General features: G+C 41.4%; 2 protein-coding genes across 3 annotated transcripts; both read left to right on the top strand.

Annotated features, from left to right (window-relative positions):
* The first annotated feature begins 5,166 nt into the window (after nucleotides 1-5,166).
* On the top strand, nucleotides 5,167-7,347 carry LOC109157528. The gene is made up of 2 exons (XM_019305384.1): nucleotides 5,167-5,541; nucleotides 5,677-7,347. Exons 1-2 carry the CDS (start codon nucleotides 5,167-5,169, stop codon nucleotides 7,345-7,347), a joined length of 2,046 nt encoding a protein of 681 aa, XP_019160929.1.
* An 8,608-nt stretch (nucleotides 7,348-15,955) lies between these two features.
* LOC109157542 (probable pectinesterase/pectinesterase inhibitor 51) lies at nucleotides 15,956-18,550 on the top strand. Of its 2 annotated transcripts, XM_019305403.1 has the most exons (3): nucleotides 15,956-16,217; nucleotides 16,251-17,334; nucleotides 17,691-18,550. In XM_019305403.1, exons 2-3 carry the CDS (start codon nucleotides 16,287-16,289, stop codon nucleotides 18,374-18,376), a joined length of 1,734 nt encoding a protein of 577 aa, XP_019160948.1. In that variant the 5' UTR covers nucleotides 15,956-16,217; nucleotides 16,251-16,286; the 3' UTR covers nucleotides 18,377-18,550. The 2 variants fall into 2 exon arrangements, with proteins under 2 accessions (XP_019160948.1, XP_019160947.1); XM_019305402.1 differs by lacking the exon at nucleotides 15,956-16,217 and having other exon boundaries at nucleotides 16,233-17,334.
* Nucleotides 18,551-22,090: the final 3,540 nt, after the last annotated feature.

Here is a 22,090-nt window from a genome sequence, read left to right as displayed (position 1 = left end):
TGGAAATTTCATTTTAATTTACTTCGCAAATAATATTTTTGCTTGGGGACAAGCAAACGTTTTAGTGTGGGGGAATTTGATAGGCATATTTTACACTCATATTTTAGGTACATCTATATAATAATTTTGCATTAATTATTTACTATTATATATTAATTATTCCATTTTAGAATTTAATATATAATATATAATATATAATATATAGAATATATATTACGTACTATCTAAAATATATATATATATATATATATATATATATATATATATATATATATATTTATTATGTACTAGTTTACAGTTTATACATATATATGCGTTATATATATTTTTTAGTATTTATATTTTTATTATTTTAGTATTAGTTTATTCCACTCCCTAATTTCTTAGCATGCAACAAAATATTGAACCTTATATTTTATTTGCTTTGTACATGGCGTGTGGCAAAGAGGAGTCGTCAACATTGTGCGAAGATTGCGGCAAGACTGAGCAAGATCCATTCGTACGGCGCAAAAATAGGAATGAATTGAATGGTAGAATTCTATTTTGAGAATACTATAAATAGAATAAGCTTTCTATTGGAAAATGTTCATTCTTCCCCTCTCGAATATTCTTTAAGGTTGTTATCAATGTCCATTTGTGGCTAATTTCAAGTTGGTTTAGTGAATTGAAGCCCCGGAGTTCATAACGCTGTAAGGTTATTTATTTAATTTTATTATATATATGTTTTTATGCATTTTGAGTATTAAATATTCTTCTAAATTATTTGAATAGTTGTATCATTTAATTGCTAGGGAGGCCTACTAGTTATTTATTTGATATAATTATTTGCTATATTAGATAATGTTGTGCTACAAATTATTCTAATATTCAGTAGCAACTGGGTTAATTATTGACGGCTTAGTGATAATTGGACTCGGGAAGAATATTTTCCTAAATTAAATGCAACCGCTTGTGCTTGTGTTATTTAGTTTGTCGGTTTTCCTAGTTCCTATTGCTGCTATTAAATTAAATCTATAGCGCTTGTCTTAGGTTATTTAGTAGTTAGGGGTAATTAAACCGCTTGTGCTTTATTTACCTACAACTAAGGGAAAACAGAAATGAAATAATTTCACGACAAATATTCAATTGCATATTAATTACTTTATTAATCAATGATCAGTGTTAAATTTCGGTGGTGGATCTTTACTAACCAAGGTTTCTTATTATAAGTGTTTTCGATATATTATTTTCACTGTTTATTCGTTCGATTAAATTTCTCGTTTATTTAATTTCTCTTTTATTTAATATTTATTCTCGATATATTCCAAACCCCCCATTATTTCCTTGAGCACAAAAGTTAAACTAGTTACTCCTCGTGGGATCGATCCTTACTCCCGCTACTACGTTTGTAAGGTTTTAATTTGGGAGCCTACGACAGCTCACCAGGCGGCAAGAAGCTTATGAGAAACGGATGCAACAAAAAGCTTATGAGCACCAAATGCAACAAGAAGAAGATGAACAACGGTTCCAAGAAAATGAGGCTTGCTTTAAAAGAATAGAAGCACATTTAGAGCAAATTGCTGAATTTGTGCAAGGGCATGTGTCAGGTAAGTTACCTAGTCAATCTGAAGAAGCTCTGAATAATGAAAACAAGTTAAAAGATAATATCACTTCTAAACCAACTGAAATAATTGAAAAATTGCATAATGATGTTGATGATATTATTGTTGAAAATGATGAGGCTCAATTGCATAAATCTGATAACCCTTATGTGCATCCCAATCTTTATGTGCCCCCAATTCCTGTTAATGAAAGTATTGAAAACACCAAACCTATTCAAAATGAAGATTTTGAGGAGGAGGAGCCCTATGTAGCACCCGAGCCTTTTGTGCCCCCAATTCCGTTTCCAAATAGGCTCAAAAGTTGTGTGCCTGAAACGGTAGGTGCAGAGCTACAAAAAGAATTGCTCCCAATACCCATTGATGCTCAAGCAGATAAATTGACCAAAAATGTGCTTGCTGAAACTGCAAAGTTTTCAATTTTTACATCTATGAATCTGTCTGATAGATATAACCAAGTTTTTGCAGGGTTGAATTTTGCTGATGATGGTAAGTTGGGTTTCGATAAAATTCAAAAAGAAAATCTTTTGAATGGCGTTGATAAATTAGTATCTTTTTGTTATTCTCACACTGCAGGGTCATATGAGAATTTCACAAATAAAAAATCTATTAGAGGAGGACTCTCTTTGTTTTCTTTTCTTTCCTCTCACAACATTGGGGACAATGTTGAAAATAAGTGTGGGGAAGGGGTTTTACCCACAAATCACAAAAAATTGAAAAATTTTAAACTTTTAAATTTTCTTATGTTCATTTTCTTACCCTTTTTAATTTCAAACTTTTTAATTTTCTTATGTTCATTTTCTTAAATTTTTTTTTTATTTTAAAATTCTAGCATTAGTTTGAGCTTTTATCTATAAGTCTTTTAATATTCGTTGATAGAAATAATGCATGTTTTTGTCAAACTCTTAGTGAGTATATTACTTTTGACTAATTGTTAATTTTTTTAATTTTATATCTTTGTCAAAAAAAAATCATATATATACAAAAACAAAAAACAAAAAAACAAAAAAATAAATAGAATTTGAAAATCACAAATACCTTTATATTTTATACAATTTCTGTGATAGTTTATATGTTGATTTCACCTTATATTACTTTTATCAAATTCTTAAATAAATTCTTAAGTGCTATAAATTGTGGTGTAGTGTGTTGGTTCAAGGATCACCTTCGTGGCATAAGTGAGGTGAAATAAAAAAAATATAAAAGATAAAAAAATATATATTAAATAAAAATGAGTGTTCTATTTATTTTATTTCATTTGTAATAAATAAGAGATCCTACTCCGCTGAATCAACCACCTATACACATGTATAATAAATAAATCAATAAGTGTCGTGGTCTGGTTTATGAGTACACTCGAAATTGAAAACCCAAACAAGTCTGGCGTAAAATGGCGAGGTTTTTGGGGAAGTTCTCTTTGAAAAAAAAGTCATAAACAGAAAAATAATGAGTGAACTCGGAAAGAGACGAGCAATTGCATTTTAATTTTCAATAAATGCCTTGATCCTTGTTTCCTTCATGTTTTTCACCTGCACTGTGATAGAATATTTCTGAATTTGGTTTAGGTTGCATTTGGTGAAATTTTTCATAGTATTCTATTGAGTTTTTGTATAGTTCATATAAGGGGTTTCAGCACACGAGCACAATTTATATTTATTTTAGTTGTTAAGTTTTTTAATTTATAGTCAACTGTTTCATGCACTCTTTGAGTTGACACTAACCCTGCATTGTTGTCAATAAATTTGAGAGTCTATTCGGGAAAAGCTCAGTTTAATGTTTGTTTTTTTTTTAATTTCTTTTGTTTCTTTTTAATAATGTCTTCGCTTGAGGACAATCAAATAAATAAGTCTGGGGAAATTTGATAAATATTATTTTTGTTGATATTTTTAATAATATTTTTATAGTTAATATACAATAATTGATTAATTTTATATCTATTTTTATTTATTATTGTGATTAGTAGCTTTGTTAATATTATTCAATTTTAGGTTATTTTACTTATTAAATTTGTTTTATTTTTTGAATTCTGGCAGTCCAATAATTCCTTGATCCTAATTTAATAATAATAATATTAATTTTATTAGTACATGATCAATAGGAATTTAATAAATGTAGATTAGTTATATATGGACTCTAATAAGATTATTATTATTATTATTATTATTATTATTATTATTATTATTATTATTATTATTATTATTAGTTAATAAAATGTGTTAGTCATCCCAAATAATTAAGTTATCCCTATTATTATCAAGTTTAATAATCTTTTATAACTTATTTGTAATCAGTTTTATAAATATATATTGTGTTTTAGTATTTTATTATTTGGTTAGTTTTTTTTTTTTAACAGCCATCATATTAAGTTTAATAAATGTTAATTCATTGAGTAAAAGACCTTGTCTTTCCCTTCGTAAATCAACGTCACCGGAAGGCAAGGATCAAGAGGTTTGACCGATTAATTAGTAGAGGCTTCGATGGCTTTCCTTGGATCAAGGCCTTCTGCGACTGCGAAATTTGAAGAGTTACAGGCAAGGCTGTTTGTATAAAGGGAGGCCAATCTTCAATTGTGGATCATCAATCTTACCCCGGAGCAACTCCGGTTGGTACGGCTGGGTTTGGTTTTCTGGTGACTATTTTCGGTGACGACGAAATTCTGGGTTTGATGAATTTTGGGTGGTGGCGTGGATATTTCTCCTCGGCGTAGCAACAATTTTTGATCGGCAACTCTAAGTTAATCCTCGATGCCAGCCATTCTTGTTTCATCAATTTTCGACAACAAAGTCTGCTTAATTTGGTAGCACTGTTTGGCTTTACGATTTCTAGGAATGCATTTTTGTTTTCTTTCCCTTCATTGTTTTATCTTTTCTTTCAGTACAACACATTTGTGAGTCACACTACTTAACTTTTCAGAAAGCATTTCATTTCATTTAATTGCTATATTGCTTAATGAATTTATATAATTGGTTTTGAATGATTGTCGTAATTCAATTTGGATTGTATTGAGATGCTAATGACTAGTTTTAAGGAGTTGATTCCGTAATTTGTTTGCTTAATTAGCTTCCTCAATTTGATTTAATTATGTAGTATTCAAATTCATCTTTAGCATTTGATTTCTAGTATTTTACATTATCATCAATTATCTCTTTAAGTTTAGTAATTAAATTGCGTTGTATCAATTCCCTGTGGGATCGACCCTTGCTTTGCACACTATTACTACAGTGACTCGTGCACTTGCGAGGACTATTAAAATTGTCCATCAGTGAGCACGCTGTTGGCTGCGGGCCACATTCGAGAGGTTAAATATCCAGAATGGTTGGCAAACGTAGTTCTCGTACCCAAGCCCCCGGCTTGGCGGATATGCGTTGATTACACCGACCTCAACAAGGCCTCCCCGAAGGATCCGTTTCCCTTGCCTCGGATTGATCAGCTAGTCGACGAAACCACCGGGTCGGCCCTGTTAAGCTTCATGGACGCCTTCAGAGGGTACCATTAAATTTTCATGCACCCGGCAAATGAGGAAAAGACCGCATTTTTTACACCGGACGGAGTGTATTGTTATCGAGTCATGCCCTTTGGACTTAAGAATGCCAGAGTTACTTATACCCGGATGGTGGCCCGGCTGTTCCAAGATCTGTTGGGAAAATCCATGGCCGCGTACGTGGACGACATGCTCGTCAAGAGCCAAGAAAAGGGCGAGCATGCGAGAGATCTGACCGATTGCTTCCAAGTAATGATACGGTATAATCTCCGACTAAATCCTAAGAAATGTGCCTTTGCAGTGCAAGGCGGAAAGTTCTTAGGATATATGGTTACTAAACGAGGCATTGAGCCTAACCCCGAGAAGGTTCAAGCTATCATCGACGTGCAGCCTCCCAGTACCGTCAAAGACCTGCAGCGGCTAACTGGACGACTGGCTGCCCTTAGTCGCTTCTTGAGCAAGGCAGCGCATAAAACTACACCCTTCTTCGAAGCCATGAGGAAGAAGGAAGGCTTCGCTTGGACAGCCGAGTGCCAGTAGTCGTTCGAGGAATTGAAGCGGTACCTTTCTACGCCTCCCGTATTGTCCACCCCCCAGGTGGGTGAACCTCTGTATTTATACTTGGCCGCCTCCCAGAAGGCGGTGAGCTCTGTGCTGGTCCGAGAAGAGGAACGTGCACAGCACCAGGTGTATTATGTGAGCCGCTCTTTGAAAGCCGCCGAGACCCGGTACACGGCCTTAGAAAAGATAGTTTATGCGCTGGTGATCACCGTGCGCAAGTTAGCGCCTTATTTCCAAGCCCACACTGTCCGAGTGCTGACTGATCAACCTTTGGGGAGCGTCTTGCGGAACCCCTTGTCGTCCGGTCGCTTGGTGAAGTGGGTCGTGGAATTAACCCAGTACGGGATCGAGTATCAACCACGGCCTTCCCTAAAAGGCCAAGCCTTGGCCGACTTCTTGGTCGAATGCACAGTAAGTGAAGAAGAAAAGGTACGCACTTCGGAAGATGACTTCGGCAAATGGTGGGAGATGCACGCGGATGGAGCCGCTAGTCGACAACATTGCGGGGGTGGAGTCATGCTAATCACTCCAGAAGGATTCCGACTGTATTACGCCCTGAGCTATTTGTTCCCAACATCCAACAACGAGGCCGAATATGAGGCAGTGCTGAATGGTCTTCGACTCGTCAAGGGACTGGGAGTCGAACGATTGCGGATCAAAACCGACTCTAGATTAGTAGTTGGGCAGATCTCCGGCACGTGTGAGGCTAGGAACGCCCGGATGACCCTTTACAGAGAAAAGGCGGTGGAGATGCTAAAAGAGTTCAGGGCCTACGAAATAGAATATATCTCTCGGGCAGACAACGTGGAAGCCGACATACTGTCCAAGATCGCACTGCCGACATACTGTCCAAGATCACCGGACCACCTCGTTAAGATTTGCCAGAAGGAAGAGCTGAGTCGGTCGAGTATCGAGGAGACGCCGTTGGAAGTCCGGCAGGTGACCCGCGTAGAATGGGATCGGGAAAAGAACCCCGAGATGTTTTGGATCGAAGATATCCGACGGTTTAAAGAAACGGGCGAGTTGCCCAAAGACGCAGGAGTCGCCGCTAACGTTCGACGGAAGGCCCCTTCTTTCCAAATCCTCGATGGACAGCTATACAAGCGGTCATTCGGAGGTCCTCTTTTGAAATGCCTGCTCAGACCCGAGGCCGAGAAGATAATGGACGAAGCCCATAGAGGCATCTGCGCCGCCCACCAGGGTGCCCACACACTCGCCCGAAAACTAGTCGTCCAAGGATACTACTGGCCAACCATGATGCGGGATTGCATCGAGTGGATAGCGAAGTGTGGCGTGTGCCAAGCCTTCGCCAGGAAGGACACGCGGCCAGCCACCTTTTACACCCCGGTCACCACGGCCATTCCTTTTGCTAAATGGGGAATCGACTTATTGGGACCGCTGCCAGTCGCCCCGGGAAGCTTGAAATTCTGCGTAGTGGCCATCGATTACTTCACCAAGTGGATCGAGGCCGAGCCTCTAGCCACCATCACCGAATATCAATGTCGACGCTTCCTATGGAAGAAGGTGATTTGCCGTTTTGGCCTGCCCGAACATATCGTTAGCGACAACGGTCGACAGTTCGACTGTCAGGCGTTCACCGACTTCTGTTGCCAACACGATATCCGTCACACCAAGGTATCCGTGGCATACCCCCAGGCCAACGGCCAAGTCGAGAACGCGAATCGGACCACAGTGGACAGGATCTGAAAGAAGTTAGAGGATATCGGAGGGAATTGGGCGGATGAGCTTGACCGAGTCCTATGGGCTTATCGCACTACTCAACGACGAGCGACCGGCGAGAGCCCGTTTTCCCTAGCATATGGCTTCGAGGCCAAAGTTCGGATAGAAGTTGTAGAGCCCACTCATCGAGTCCGTAATTACTCCGATGAAGAGAACGAAGTGAACCTTCGAATTGAGAAGAATTTCCTAGAAGAAAGAAGGGAAGTCGCGGGTGCCCGGATGGTTGAATACCAACAAGCCGTGAAAAGGTATCGAGATTGAAGGATCCGCCCACGAACCTTCCAAGTCGGAGATCTCGTGCTACGAGACCGGCAGGCGAGTCAACCCACGGAGGGGGGCAAGTTCGCAGTCAAGTGGGAAGGACCGTACCGTATTGCCGCGGTGGTCCAAGCCGGCACCTACAAGCTTGAAACCTTGGAGGGCAAGCCCATAGACCGGATCTGGAACGTCATCCATTTGAAGAAATTCTACCAGTAGAAGGAGGTTAGCCATGTACACGCGCCTAAGTTTCGAAACTTGAATAAAAAGAGCACGAATTACGGCCAAATTCCGCTTGGGCTCGGCGAGTATATAAAGAAACAACGGGGCACTATCACTTAACTGTTTCTAAGTGAAGAAAAAGCCTAAGGAGTCGCCTCGACTGAGGGACTCGGCAAGAGAGATAGGAAACAAGGGCCCAGACCCTTAGTCGTTTCCGTGAAAAAGCCAAAAGGAGTCGCCTCGACTAAGGGACTCGGCGAGTATATAAAGAAACAATGGGGCACGTGAAGAAAAAGCCTAAGGAGTCGCCTCTACTGAGGGACTCGGCAAGAGAGATAGGAAACAAGGGCCCAGACCCTTAGTCGTTTCCGTGAAAAAGCCAAAAGGAGCCGCCTCGACTGAGGGACTCGGCGAGTATATAAAGAAACAACGGGGCACTGACCCTCAACTGTTTCTAAGTGAAGAAAAAGCCAAAAGGAGTCGCCTCGACTGAGGGACTCGGCGAGTATATAAAGAAACGACGGGGCGCTGACCCTTAACTGTTTCTAGAAGAAGAAGAAGACTGAGGAGTCGCCTCATGGGAAGGACTCGGCGAGACAAAATCATTAACTAAGACAGTCCAACAGAATGAAGAAGCCCGAGGCCTTAAATTATTTCAAGAAAGTTCAAAAGCGGAAAAAAGATGAAGGCAATCAAAGGGAGCAAAGGAAAATTTCATTAATAATAAAGGCCCGAGAGGGATGCCAGCCCATACAAAAAAAAAAAAGGGGGCTATCTAAAAAGACTAGCCCTAAGCTACTGGGGGGGAGTGTCGACGTTAACCCTCTCGACCTGCCCTCCTGCCGTTGGTCCAGCTGGAGGAACGAGTGAGGAGTCTTCCGCCTGAGGAGGCGACTCTGCAAGCTCTGAAGGCTCCGCCACCAGGAGAGCTGTCGGATCTGCGGACTCCACCACAGGGAGAGCGGCCGGATCTACAGTCGATGCAGGCTGATCAGTCGTCGGAAGAAGGTCCAGCAGTGGCTTGAGGCCCCAGCTCTCGGGAGTGAAGGTAGAATCACGAGCCAGCAGAGCAGCATAATTCTCCGACTGAGCTTCACGGAAACCAAGGCGATAGTCACGCTCGCCCAGATCCAGGAGGTGTCATCCCCCTCCGGTGTCGCCAGCCACTCCTGGGCGATCTCCTTCTGTCTTGCTGCCACCACCGCCTTCACGTCCACCTCGAAGGCCGCCGACTTCTTGTAGTCCTCCACCGAAGTCGCAGCGATAGTCGCGACCTTGTCCCGCTCCTCCTCCCACTGACGGGTGACCCTTAGCATCTCGGAGGTGTGCACCTCCACCGACTTGGCATGCTTAGCCTGCTCTGCCAGGAAAGCCTCCTCAGTTTGGCGCACCCGAAGGGCCAGAGACTGCAGCCCGGTCTTATACTCCCTTAGTCGCCTACGCATTTCCATCTGGAAAGTGAGGTTCTGCAAAGCGACAAGAAGTCAGATAACAAGAAGAAAAAGAGCTGGAAAAAAGGCAGGTCGGAAACACTTACGCGGTAGGATTGGCGAAGAGATGGCTCGATGATGTACTCGTCCGGCATGGCGCCAGTCGCCTCCACGTCCTTAGGAAGGAGAACGTGTTCATCCCAGGTGCGGACGGAGGAGGTGCCTTGCTAGATCTGGGCATCCTCATCCACCTCGTGACTCAACCGGATCCTCTTCGGAGCCGGCGCATCCGACTACTCGACCGGCCGCTTGTTGTTTGGACTCTCAGATGGCGGAGGAGGCAGCTGTCAAGTAGGCGAGACGACATGCGATGGCGTCAAGTCGACCACGGTACGTGGTGGTGGAGGAGTCGACTTTGGAGCCGGCGACGGTTGGGAGGAAGAGGCAGCAGCAGCGCCGGTGGCGCGTTGAGTCAGTCGGCGCCTCATCTTTTCAGCTCTGTCGACCATCTCTGGAGTCGGAGCGGCAGCCTCGTCGGAACTGGTGGAGTCGGAGTCGTAAGGACCTGTAAAGAAGAAAGATTAGTATTAACAGTCGGGCAGGAAAAGAAAGGTAAAGGAAAGGCATGGGAGAACTACCTAAGGTGGTCGCGCCGTCTGGCAGCAAGCCTCGTTTGGCCATAGCTCAGACCCGAGACCAGTACTTAACAGAGTACGACCCAAAGCCCCTCAAGAACTCGCCACCCTGGATCGCATCTTGAGAGAAGACGGCGCGCCGAGAGCAGGGCTTGAATAAAGCAGCCGGCCACAAGGTCGGAAAGGTGAAGGAAGAAAGAGAGGGGCGAACGAAGAAGTAGAGGGGCTTCCAGTCCTTGATAGAGTCGGACAACCCCTCGAAAAGCTGTCGCCCCGGACGAGCGGCAACCTGAACAAAGCCCGGCGAGTGCGAGCCAACCTTGTTCACGGTAAAGAGATACCGAAACAGGTCTAGATCCGGCTCACACATCCACCAGTGGCAGAGATTTATGAAGCAGGTGAGGAGGCGATGAGAATTGGGCACTAGTTGACTCGGAACCAAATTGTAGTAGCGAAAAAAGAGGGAGAGAAATGGACACGGAGGAACTCGAAAGCCGAAGGCAACCGAGTGCAAGTGAATACCCACACAACCCTCCGGTGGGTCATGAATGGGCCGGCCCTCTGGGGCAAAAACTAAGGCCGAAGGCCCAAGTAAAAAGCGGGCCATGTCCAGGTCCGCCGCAGTAACGACGGACGGTGGCCCAGCCGGCCGGACGATAGAATCAAACTTGCCTCGCGACCGTCCGGCGCCGTCTGGCAGAGCCGCTATCGTCGTTAGAGGAGCAGGGCTCATGGGAGTAGCCGCCCCCGAGGAAGAGGGGGTCGGTTGAAAGGAAGACGTCAATTGAAGACTGTCCGGAAGTTCCATGCGACGAGGAGAAGAAGAAGAGGAAGAGGAAGGAGAAGAAGAAGACGTAGAAGTCACCGCCGGGTTATCGACCGAGCGACGACGAGAAGAAGAAGAGTGTGAGGAGGAAGACATTTACCAACCTGAGTGTGTGGACTGAGGAAAATGCAGAAGATGATCGGAGGTGCTTAACACTGAGTATGGAGAATTGAGAGAAAAGTGAGAGGAAGATGAAGAAGATGGCTATTTAAAAGGGGGGAGAATCCCAACGGACGGCCAAGTGTCACCCTCTCATTAGAGAAGAGAAGGGTGACAAGAAGTGAAAGGACGCCGTAATTAATGCCTCAAAAGGCGGAAAAGCGGTTCAGGCCTAGGGCTAGCCTGCAGGCGGCGCGTCTACCCTAGGCTTGGTCCGGTGACACTGACTTGGCCTGCTAAGCCAGAAGCCCATAGTAGGCTGCGGCCTTTGGGCCCACTAGGTCTAGTTATAAGCTTCCAGAGAAACCCGAAGGAATCCGGTCCGTCAGTCAACGCAAGCAAGGCTCACGAGAAGATTTCAGTCTCGGAGTCGGACCACCAGATCTGGCGACTCCCAAACAAGAAAGATCCCATTAGGGAGGGAGTGGAAGTCGATCAAAGTAGGTACAAGTATCAAGTAAAACGAAAAGCATACAGTTTATTCGATAAAACATGAAAAGTACAAGGCCGAGGACTCAGCCAGAGGCAGGATACAAGGGAAAAGTAGATCAGAACTTGGCTTCTTTCTCCTCCGACGGGCGAGCTGGCGGAGGACCCTCCAAGAAGTACTGAGGTCGGAAAGGTAGAGGACTCAGCTCAGGCTCCGACACCTCGTCCAGATACACAGCCGGCTTCCCATCATCGACCATTTGCAGGGGCCTCTCTAGGGCGCTCGGAGACATAGCCACCCCAAAGAGCGGAGGAACCTCCCACACTTCTTCCTCCTCTGGAACTGGGTCGTCCATCACTGGTTCCATTTCCGCGACAGCAAGCTCCTTGCACATCAGGTCCAGCATGTTCGGGGGCACCACAATGGGGTCTGAGGCCGAGTCGCCCACCAGACGACCTCCATTAGCTAGCCTCTTTTGCTTCAGCTTCTCCAGTCGAGCATGCTCCTAGTTACGAATGGACCAGCGGCGATCACCGTCTCTGTAACTCATAGCTCCGTGCTTTCAAAAATGAGATGTATTGTGATTTGCACGAACCATGAAGGGTCCTTATATAGCCCAATGGAAGCGGATACCTAGGCGAGAATCACGGAGGAAATTGTAACTGACATAACTGAGCCGGATTGGATGGAAGGTGCGAATCTCTGTCAGAGATTAGATTCACCCAAGATATGGGGAATCTTGCAGATGTTAGACTGAAAAAAGGCCTGACGATGTGGCCGACTCCTCAACCAATCGCCCGGAGGGATACACGACAAACACGAGATATAAGACAGGACAGAACAATAGCAGTTTATTGAAAAGAAGGGGATACAAGGGGTCGGGAGCTTATTACAACGAAGATAATTAAAATGCTCCTAAGTAAGCCCCTCAGAAACATGAAGCCAACACTGGTCAAGGTGATCACTCGCCGGGTGAGGAGGAGTCGCTTCCAAAGAACCTTCCCCCCGATGGCCCAAGGGGAGAGGGGCAGAATGAATCCCAGAAGGGTGGCATGAGCGGCAGATCCACAGGCTCCTCGTCATCAGGATACGTCTCCAAGTAACGAGCATAGTCCCCATCGTCCATCAGACCCGTGACTGGCCCGTCGGGGTCATCCAGGGGAATAGAGAAAGTCATGCGGAAAGTCAATTGTTCGAGGACGGCCACCTCCACGAAGGATCCATCTTGAGAAGTCACCCTGGCGGTTGTTGGAGTCGGCGGACGAAGCAAGGGCGGCACGACCTCTTGCTCAGGCGGGGTCGGCGGCTGAGAAACTGAGGAGGTAGCACCAGCAGGAGATCTCCGAGGAGTCGGACGAGAAGCTTTTTTCTTGCTTTCCCTCTCAGGTCGAGTCCGCTTCGAAGGAAGGGGACGTTGAGGAGAGCCGAAATCGATCCGCTTCCCTTTCAGAGGTGAGCGACCCATGGTGGACCAGTGGATAAGACGAGGAGAATAAGAGACCATTTATAGGAGCCGCACGGAGCTAGGAGAATCGAAATGGTTCCGATGAATCCGGAAAGATGGCAGAGAAGTGAGGGACTAGTTGATGGGGTGAGAACCCCGGCCCAAGAAGGATTGACCCAAGAAGGGAATCCAAGATAAGGAACGTGGGCTAGCAGTGAAAGAAGCCCAGTGGGAACTTGGGCCGAGTCCAGGAGTCGGCCCAGGCCCAAGTCCACAAAGGGACGGCTCAGAGCCGTTAGGCGAGCGTCGAGAAGCCTCATTTAAGAAGACCCGGCCCCGGAGCCGTTGGAGGCATTCAAGGCAGGACTCGGTCAGACCGTTATGGATCCAAGGAGCCGTTGATCAATCCGGTAACGGCGCCCAACGGCTCGACGATTGTAATTAGCCTTGAAGTCAGTCATTAATGGCCTTCAAGTCGGTAGGAGGGGAGCCTGCTATATAAAGGCTCCTCCGCCCTTGTAATCCAGACAGGTTCATCCCAAGAGAAAGGGGAGACACACTGAAAGCTATTACGAGTACGGCCATTTCTTTGCAATTTTGTGCAAAAGGTGAATCCATCAACTAAGGTTGTGTTGGACCTCCCTGGGCCTGAAAACCCAAAAACCAACAATTATTACTTTCACACTTTGGAGGGAAAACTTTTTTGCCAATCATTTTGCTTTAATATATATATATATATATATATATATATATATATATATATATATATATATATATATATATAAAGATAAAGAAGATAAAGATAAGTTTGATCAGAATATCAAATATTGTAATGTCACACATATTAGACTTCAAAGTAAAAATTATTAATACAATTTTATTCAAATGAATATTTTTAAAAAAAATTTTAAATATTAGTTCAAAAAAAGTATTAATATTATCTAAACTAAATTTTAGGTAAATTTAATAAGTTATGCGTTCGGATATTTTTTTTTAGTTATGTTATATACAGATATACATTTGATTTGGATATTACATATAAAATTTTTACATATATTAGAGTTAAAAGTAAAATTATATTTATTTAGTTTAAACTAGACATATCCAAAAATATTTTAAATATAAGGTCTAAAAGTAATTTGAAATTAAGTGTGTGTTAATTTTATAATGTTAGTCCAAAAAAGTAAAATTGAAAACTCTAAATTTGTCATTGTTAAATTGATGGGGATCTTAGGAGCATAATTATACTTGTAAATATTGTATACTAAATATAGTATATACTAAACTACTTCTATATATAGTGGTAGGACATTTATTGTGCCAAAATAACTTATAACAATGATTTTATTAAGAAATTTTGACCATCTCAATATAACTACAATAATGAAGTAGATTGCTACTGTTAAGCTAAGGTACACCATATCACATCTTATCTTATTAAAAAGAAAAAACAATTGCTTTAGGAATATGGATATCCATATCCCCCTACTCATAAGCAAGATTGCCCTGCCTCCAGAGGCGGACCCAGCATGGGGGCAGTGGGGTCAGCTGCCCCCCTCACCCCACCCCCACCACATATATAACCCTTGTATGTATATATGTATATATAGTACGAGTTTTAGTATAAGTATAATAAAATATATTAAAATTAATAAAAGATGAGTAGATCAAGTGGTAAGGCGCGTGTTATCTTTGCTAGATGCCAGGGTTCGAATCCTTCTGCTGCTGTGCAGATTTGTTCCTTGTTACTTTGGCAGCAAATTGTTCATGTTATATTTAATTATTTTCTATGACTTTTAAACACTTCGTATTAATTAATTGTGAGATTTACATATATATAACTTTCTTTCATATCAATAATGAGATGTGTTTATAATGTATTTTTTATTCGAATGATTTTATCAAATTAATTATGTTTCATATTTTTTTATAAAATTTTGATGTGTGTTATTTTTCGTCCACATCCAACAATATTTATCGTTATACTTTTAAATATATTTTTTTTTATCAAACTATCTATTTTGTTTTGATGTGTTTTGCCCCCACTGAAAAGAATTTCTGGGTCCGCCACTGCTTGCCTCACATGCAAATGCAAGGAGGAGAGTTTATTATTCATACAAAGATAACGCAGAACCTAGACATATAGCGTACCATTTATTATTCATAAAAATCTGACTTTCGTTGTTCAAATTAAGTTACTAATTAAGCTTTCTATGCATACAAAGATGCATTTTCTTTCTTCCTTTCGCGTTTTGATTGGTTTATTATTCATAATCCAGCAAAATTTAAAAAAAAAAAATCTTGAGTTCTAAAAATAAAAACAAAAATAAAAAGAGAAAAATAATTAAGAAATGTATGCATAATTCAAATTATAGTATGCACGAGGATCTACCTTGCATTGTGGACCTTGATCCAAAAATAATTTTAAGATTTTGTACCTGCAATAAACATATTCTATACATACAGTTAATCGTTTCTGAACATGTAAACAAATTGAAGGCACATTAGATAGTAATTACAGACACATAACATGATAATTACAGAAACCTTTTATTTCGTCCGGTGGTTCTGTTTTGATATGGAGACCAGGAGGAAGACGAGAGGCAAGTTTCGCCATTGCGTCCGCTGCTTGATTCTGATTTCTATAAACTGGAGTAACTTGCCAAGTTTCAAACGCTCTTAGCTCTTTTTTGCAGGCTTCTAACACATTGTAAACAGTTTTTGGGTACTCCCCTTCCTCATAAATATAAAAACATGATAATTACAGATACATAAATTATTAACTACAGGAACATAATATGTTAATTGCATACATAACATGTTAACCAACATCTTATGTGTCTACATTAACTATTTATGTATCTTTGATTTGTTTATAAATACAAAAATTATTAACTGCAAGTACGAAATATGTTAATTATAAATGAATAAATTTTGAACCATAATTTACGATGTAATATGAACCCTTCCATGTATTACAATTGTATACATAAAGCCCCAAAAGCAGTGTGGGCGTGTATGTATACACAGGCCCAAAATTCCAAATCCCCATATATCAGTCCAAATATCCAACCACTTTCCTCTGTAAATAGTAAAATACAAACCCTTTTCATCTCACCTTTCCTTTCCTCTTTGGCAGATCTGCAGTTGAATACAGCCAAGAAGATTCTTAATGGCCACTCACTCCCACCATCAATAGTTCTGTCTTCTCCCAATGGCCACATCGCCTTCTTCCAATTACTCTGCTCTCGTCAGCTATTGAACCCGTGATTCCATCCCCCATCCCCCATCCCCCATCCAAACTGTATCTATGTGAAAACGTATAAGTTTCTCGATTCTTGATTTTAAGGTCAATGGCTGTCATTTGTCGAATTAGTCAATTATTGCTTGGCGCACAACGATTCTTGTTGCAATTACCCAAAACCCTCCCTCAATTTTTTTTTTTTTGGAAAAACCCTCCCTCAATAATCAATAATCAATTCCCTCCCACTTACGAGTCACGATGCCACCCAGAAAGTCTATAAAAAGGCTTCCTTCATGGGCCACAAACTCTGCCAAACCCTTCTATCGATCAAAGCTCTGCTACATTTCCATGGCTTCAGCTTTCTCTCTCGCTCTCATCCTCTCCCTCGTCCTATTCTTCACCCTCTCCTCCGCTTCACGCCACCGGAGGACCCACTCCCCTTCGGTTTCTACCTCCCCTGCCGTGGGTTTACCGGCTGCCGCCCGCGATGCCTGCAAGGTCTCGGTCGACCCACCGGCTTGCGAGGCCGCACTGGTTGCCACGGGTCAGGTGCCCACCGACCCGACGGCGGTCCAGATCATCCAGTCAGCCATGAGGGTCTCTTCTGAAAACCTGAAGCAGGCGGAGTCCATGGTGAAGAGCATCCTGGGCGAGTCCTCCGACAACAAGAACCGATCCGACGCGGCGAAGACGTGTCTTGAGCTCTACGGGTACGTGGAGCGTCGTATGGAATCTGTGGGCGATGCCCTGACGAGCGGCAAGATCAAAGACGCCCGGGCGTGGATGAGCGCCGTCCTCGTGTACCACTACGACTGCTGGTCAGCGCTCAAGTACGTCAACAACACCGCGCTGGTGAACAGCACGATGGCGTTCACAAACTCGCTCATCGGACTCACCAGCAACGCGCTGGGAATGCTGGTGAACTACGACCGCAACGGGAAACAAACCGGGTCATGGGGCCCGGTCAAAACGGAGCGCGACGGCTTCTGGGAGGGGACTGGCAGTTCCGGGTCGGGTATCAACGGCGGAGTTCCCGCCGGATTGACGCCGGATGTAACCGTTTGCCCCGACGGAGAAAGCTGCAAGTACAAGAAAATCCAAGATGCGGTTAATAGCGCCCCCAATTTCAGTCGGGACCGGAAGTTTGTGATACTCATAAAGGCCGGCGTTTACGAGGAGATAGTTCGGGTCCCTTTCGAGAAAACGAATGTGGTGTTTCTAGGGGAAGGCATGGGCAAAACTGTCATTACGGGATCTTTGAACGTGGGCATGCTTGGAGTTAGTACCTATAATTCTGCCACAGTCGGTGAGTAAATCCGCAGTTTGTTTACACTAATAATAATACTTTACCCCGCAGAAAATAAACTATTTCATGTGAAATGACAAAAACACCCTTAGAATTCATATAAATACTGATTATGCAAGATGGATAAAATATAATGCTGATACTAATCAGTGCGTTAAATTATTTTATTTTATTTTTTTTTTATGTTTTTTGAAAAGTATTACCTTTTGCTTATAAAGAACAATACTTTCATTATTTCTAATTAGTAATTACATATATATTTTGACCCAACTCATTTCTGTCTAATTATTCGTTGTGTTTGTAATTTGTAACAAGTATAAAAAATATTGATTGATGTTGTGGGTGATGTCTATCAGGTGTTGTTGGGGATGGATTCATGGCGAGTGGTGTGACGTTCCAGAACACGGCAGGGCCTGATGCTCACCAAGCAGTGGCCTTCCGATCAGACAGCGATCTTTCCATTGTAGAAAACTGTGAATTCCTCGGCAATCAAGACACTCTCTACGCCCATTCCCTGCGCCAATACTACAAGTCTTGCCGTATCCAAGGCAACGTGGACTTCATTTTTGGCAACTCTGCCTCTTTCTTCCAAGACTGCACCATCCTGGTCGCCCCCAGGCAAGTCAAGCCCGAGAAGGGCGAAAACAATGCCGTCACAGCTCACGGCAGGATTGACCCGGGCCAGTCCACAGGCTTTGTCTTCCAGAACTGCGTCATTAATGGCACTGCGGAGTACATGAGGTTGTATTTCAGCAAGCCTAAGGTGCACAAGAATTACTTAGGGAGGCCGTGGAAGGAGTACTCCAGGACGGTTTTTATAAAATGTACTTTGGAAGCTCTGATTTCACCGGACGGATGGATGCCGTGGAGTGGTGATTTCGCGTTGAAGACTCTGTATTATGGGGAGTTCCAGAACACCGGGGCGGGAGCTACGACGTCGGGACGTGTGAATTGGAGCAGCCAGATTCCGGCCGAACATGTATCATCCTACTCTATAGACAACTTCATTCAAGGTGATCAATGGATCCATACATCTTCCTAATTACTCCTATTGTATTGAATGATTGTTATAGAAATAGGTATGTGGTTGTAGTATTGCAGGCATACATGTAACATGATGAGAATGAAACTATATATGCCATTTCCAGCCCCCACCAGAACCTACCTAGCTATGTATGTAATTACAACTTTAGTTTACTCTTGTCAAATTAGTACTGATGGATGGCGTATTGTGACCCGTAGTCAGTCCATTAGCCTCCAATCGGGGCTTGAGCACGCATTTAGGGGAAGCAATTGGACGGATTTGAATGCGTTGCATTACGATCGTACGTGGTGACTACCGGCAAATTATGCTGCATCCGTATGCACCATGTTCGTATGCACCATGTGGTGCATACGGATGCAAAAACGACGTCGTTTTATTAAAAACGCGCGTCTCCCCTTAAAAAAAAAAATTCAGGTTCGATTCTCAGCAACAACATATGAATTAAAATTTCAAAATCGATGAACTATAATTCCATAATCGATGAACTAAAATTCCTGAATCTATGAACTAAAATTTCAGAATCTAATCTATGAACTAAAAATTCCAGAATGAATGAACTAAAATTTCAGAATCTATGAACTAAAATTTCAGAATCGATGAACTATAATTCCAGAATCGATGAACTATAATTCCAGAATCAATGAACTAAAATTCCATAATCTATGAACTAAAATTCCAGAATGAACGAACACCATAATGCTGTTGCTGGGAATCGAACCTGAATTTTTTTTTTTTTAAAGGGGAGGCGCGCGTTTTTAATAAAACGACGTCGTTTTTGCATCCGTATGCACCATGCATGGTGCATACAGATGCACAGCATAACTATCCGTGACTACTAGGAAAGGCTGTCAAGATGCGGTTGGAGCCCGTTCCGAGCATGATTCACATTAATATGGCACATAAATCCGATTTAATAATCATATTATAATGTTCAAAATGATCATATTAAATAAATTTATCATTAAATTAAAAATGATTTTACAACCCTTTTTGGGAATAAATCTTCAAAATGCTTTTTTTCCCCTTCATTGTGCAATTGGATAAACTATAAGCAAAGGCACATTAATTAGTCCAATTTCCCAACTTAACACACCATAATATGCACGAAATGGAATAAGGATTGGGGTAAAATATAGTCAAAATTAAGGGGCGTTTAGTTCAGGTTATCTAAGATAACCAGGGTTATATTTGTTTAGTTATGTAACATTCCTATGTTTGGTTGGAGTTATCTAACATTCCCATGGAATCAAAGATAGCCTCCACATCAGATTTTGGAGGGAATGTGATTCCCCCATCTTCTTTAGGTAATGTGAGATTCCCTTGGTTATTTGCTTACTTTGTCATTCTCTTACTATGAAAATATTATTTTGTTGCTATTGTGATAATATCTTTTATGTTGTTGAGTTTTTAATTTTTATATGGTAATAAATAATAAATTATATTATTATAATTACATATTTTATTATAAAATAATAATAATAATAATAATAATAATAATAATAATAATAATAATAATAATAGGTGTTGCTTAGAAGATGAAAATTTTAATTTCGTGGGTAAAAAAATTAAAATAAAGCCTTTTGAACTTCATACACATGACATATGTAAGTAAAATATTTATTACAACATAAACATTAACTCTTCAACCAAACAGGTTTATATTACATACCTCAGTTTTAACCAAACACAGAAATCTAACATTCCCAGGAATCTAACATTCCCAGCAATCTAACATTCCCTAAGGTAATCTTACATTCCGTGAACCAAACGACCCGTATAAGTGTTATCACCTATATAATCATAATAACGGTATTATTGGACATATTCAATATGCTTGAGCTAAAAGCTAGCGATTATATAGCGTTTTCATTTTTGACAAAATGATTAATTTGAAATCTTTTTTGTTCAACATTAACTAGAAGCAAAGTCATTTTCTAGATTCCAACATGCATCGTGTTTGTTATATGCATAAAACAACACGATCGCACACGCCTCACAACATAAGCGCAACAGTATAGTTTTATAAATCAACAGAACGAGCGAAAAAAAAAAAAAAAAAAAAAAAAAAAAAAAAAAAAAAAACTCACTAGTGTTGTGTTCCTCCATTGACGCGATCTTCAATTCGCAAAGTGTTGATTCAAACTCTATGTTTTTTTTGTGCTTCAAATCAGTTTGTTTTGATATTTTGGATACCTACCTTAGATAGAATTCCTATGAAAAAAAAAAAGAGAGAGAGAGAGAGAATTGTCGGGCAAATATAATTTCATTAGAATAAGGCAACCAAATTACTATGTCACCCCTATTTATTAAATTTATCCTAATTTAATTAGGGCAAATATAATCTCATTAAAATAAGCCTCACGCATGTTAAGCAAAATCCGCATGCACCTTAAGCACATAACTCAGGCACCTTTTAAGTTTCAACAACTACTCACATTAAGCAAAAACTCACGCACGTTAAGCACAAAACTCACGCACCGTAAGCACAAAACTCACACACTTAAGCACAAAACTCACTCAATAAGTTTTCAACAACAACTCACATTAAGCACAAACCCATGCACATTAAGCACAAGACTCATGTACTTGAAGTACAAACTTGACGTACGTTAAAACCGCACAACCGCACGGAAAACACTTAAATGCACTGGAAATTAATTATATATATATATATATATATATATATATATATATATATATATATATATATATATATATATATATAGAATTGCAATCTGGTGCGAATGGAGCGCCCGGGTGCGAATGTGCGAATGCCTGATATTCGTCCACGTGTACAGATCTAATGGATGAGAAACACTGATTTTTTAAAAAAACGCGGTGGCATTTTCATAAATAATTAAGCATCGAAGTGCAAGTAAAATGTATTACAAGTGCATGTAAAATGTATTATAGGTGCAAGTAAAATTTACACTCACCATCAATACTAAGTGCACCTATAGTTATAAGTAGTTGCACCTAGGTGCATGAATGTTTGCGGGTGATTTTCACGGGTACTACTACCCGTTGAACTCCCCGCAAGAAAAAAAACGATGCCAAACAGAACGATCTTAGATCAATGAATGTTAACAAGGCAAAACTACATGCACTTGCAGGCGAAAGTAGGTGCACTTGTAGGTGAAAGTAGGTGCACCTGATCAATGAATGCAGGCAAAAACTACATGCACTTGCAGGCGAAAGTAGGTGCACTTGTAGGTGAAAGTAGGTGTACCCGATCAATAAATGCTGACACGTGACGTGCGCTGATTGGTTCACATTTCTCTCCTGGGCACCTATTCGCACCTGAATATATATATATATATATATATATATATATATATATATATATATATATATATATATATATATATATAAGGGGTGGGGAGAGATGAGAGGGGGCAACTGCCCTCTTAGAATAGTCGTTACAAAATTGATTTGATTTGCACCCCTTTTGTGCAAAAGATAGTCTTTATGATATACATTTTAAGCTCTTTCTATGTACTAGTGTAAACTATACCTCTTTCTAATATGGGACAAAGGCTACTAACTACTTCCTAGCCTTCCTACCCTCATTTAATTTCAACTCAAGTGTGTCTATTTTGAGAATCAATTTTTCATTCACCATTATCCATTTTGAACGCATAATATATCAACTTTTTCATTTCACTACGAAGAATCCGAATATACTTTGACCCGCCTAAAATAAAAAAAATG

Source organism: Ipomoea nil, unplaced genomic scaffold, assembly GCF_001879475.1.
Source record: "Ipomoea nil cultivar Tokyo-kokei standard unplaced genomic scaffold, Asagao_1.1 scaffold2783, whole genome shotgun sequence".
Lineage (NCBI taxonomy): Eukaryota > Viridiplantae > Streptophyta > Magnoliopsida > Solanales > Convolvulaceae > Ipomoea > Ipomoea nil.
This window is presented reverse-complemented; position numbering and strand designations above follow the sequence as displayed.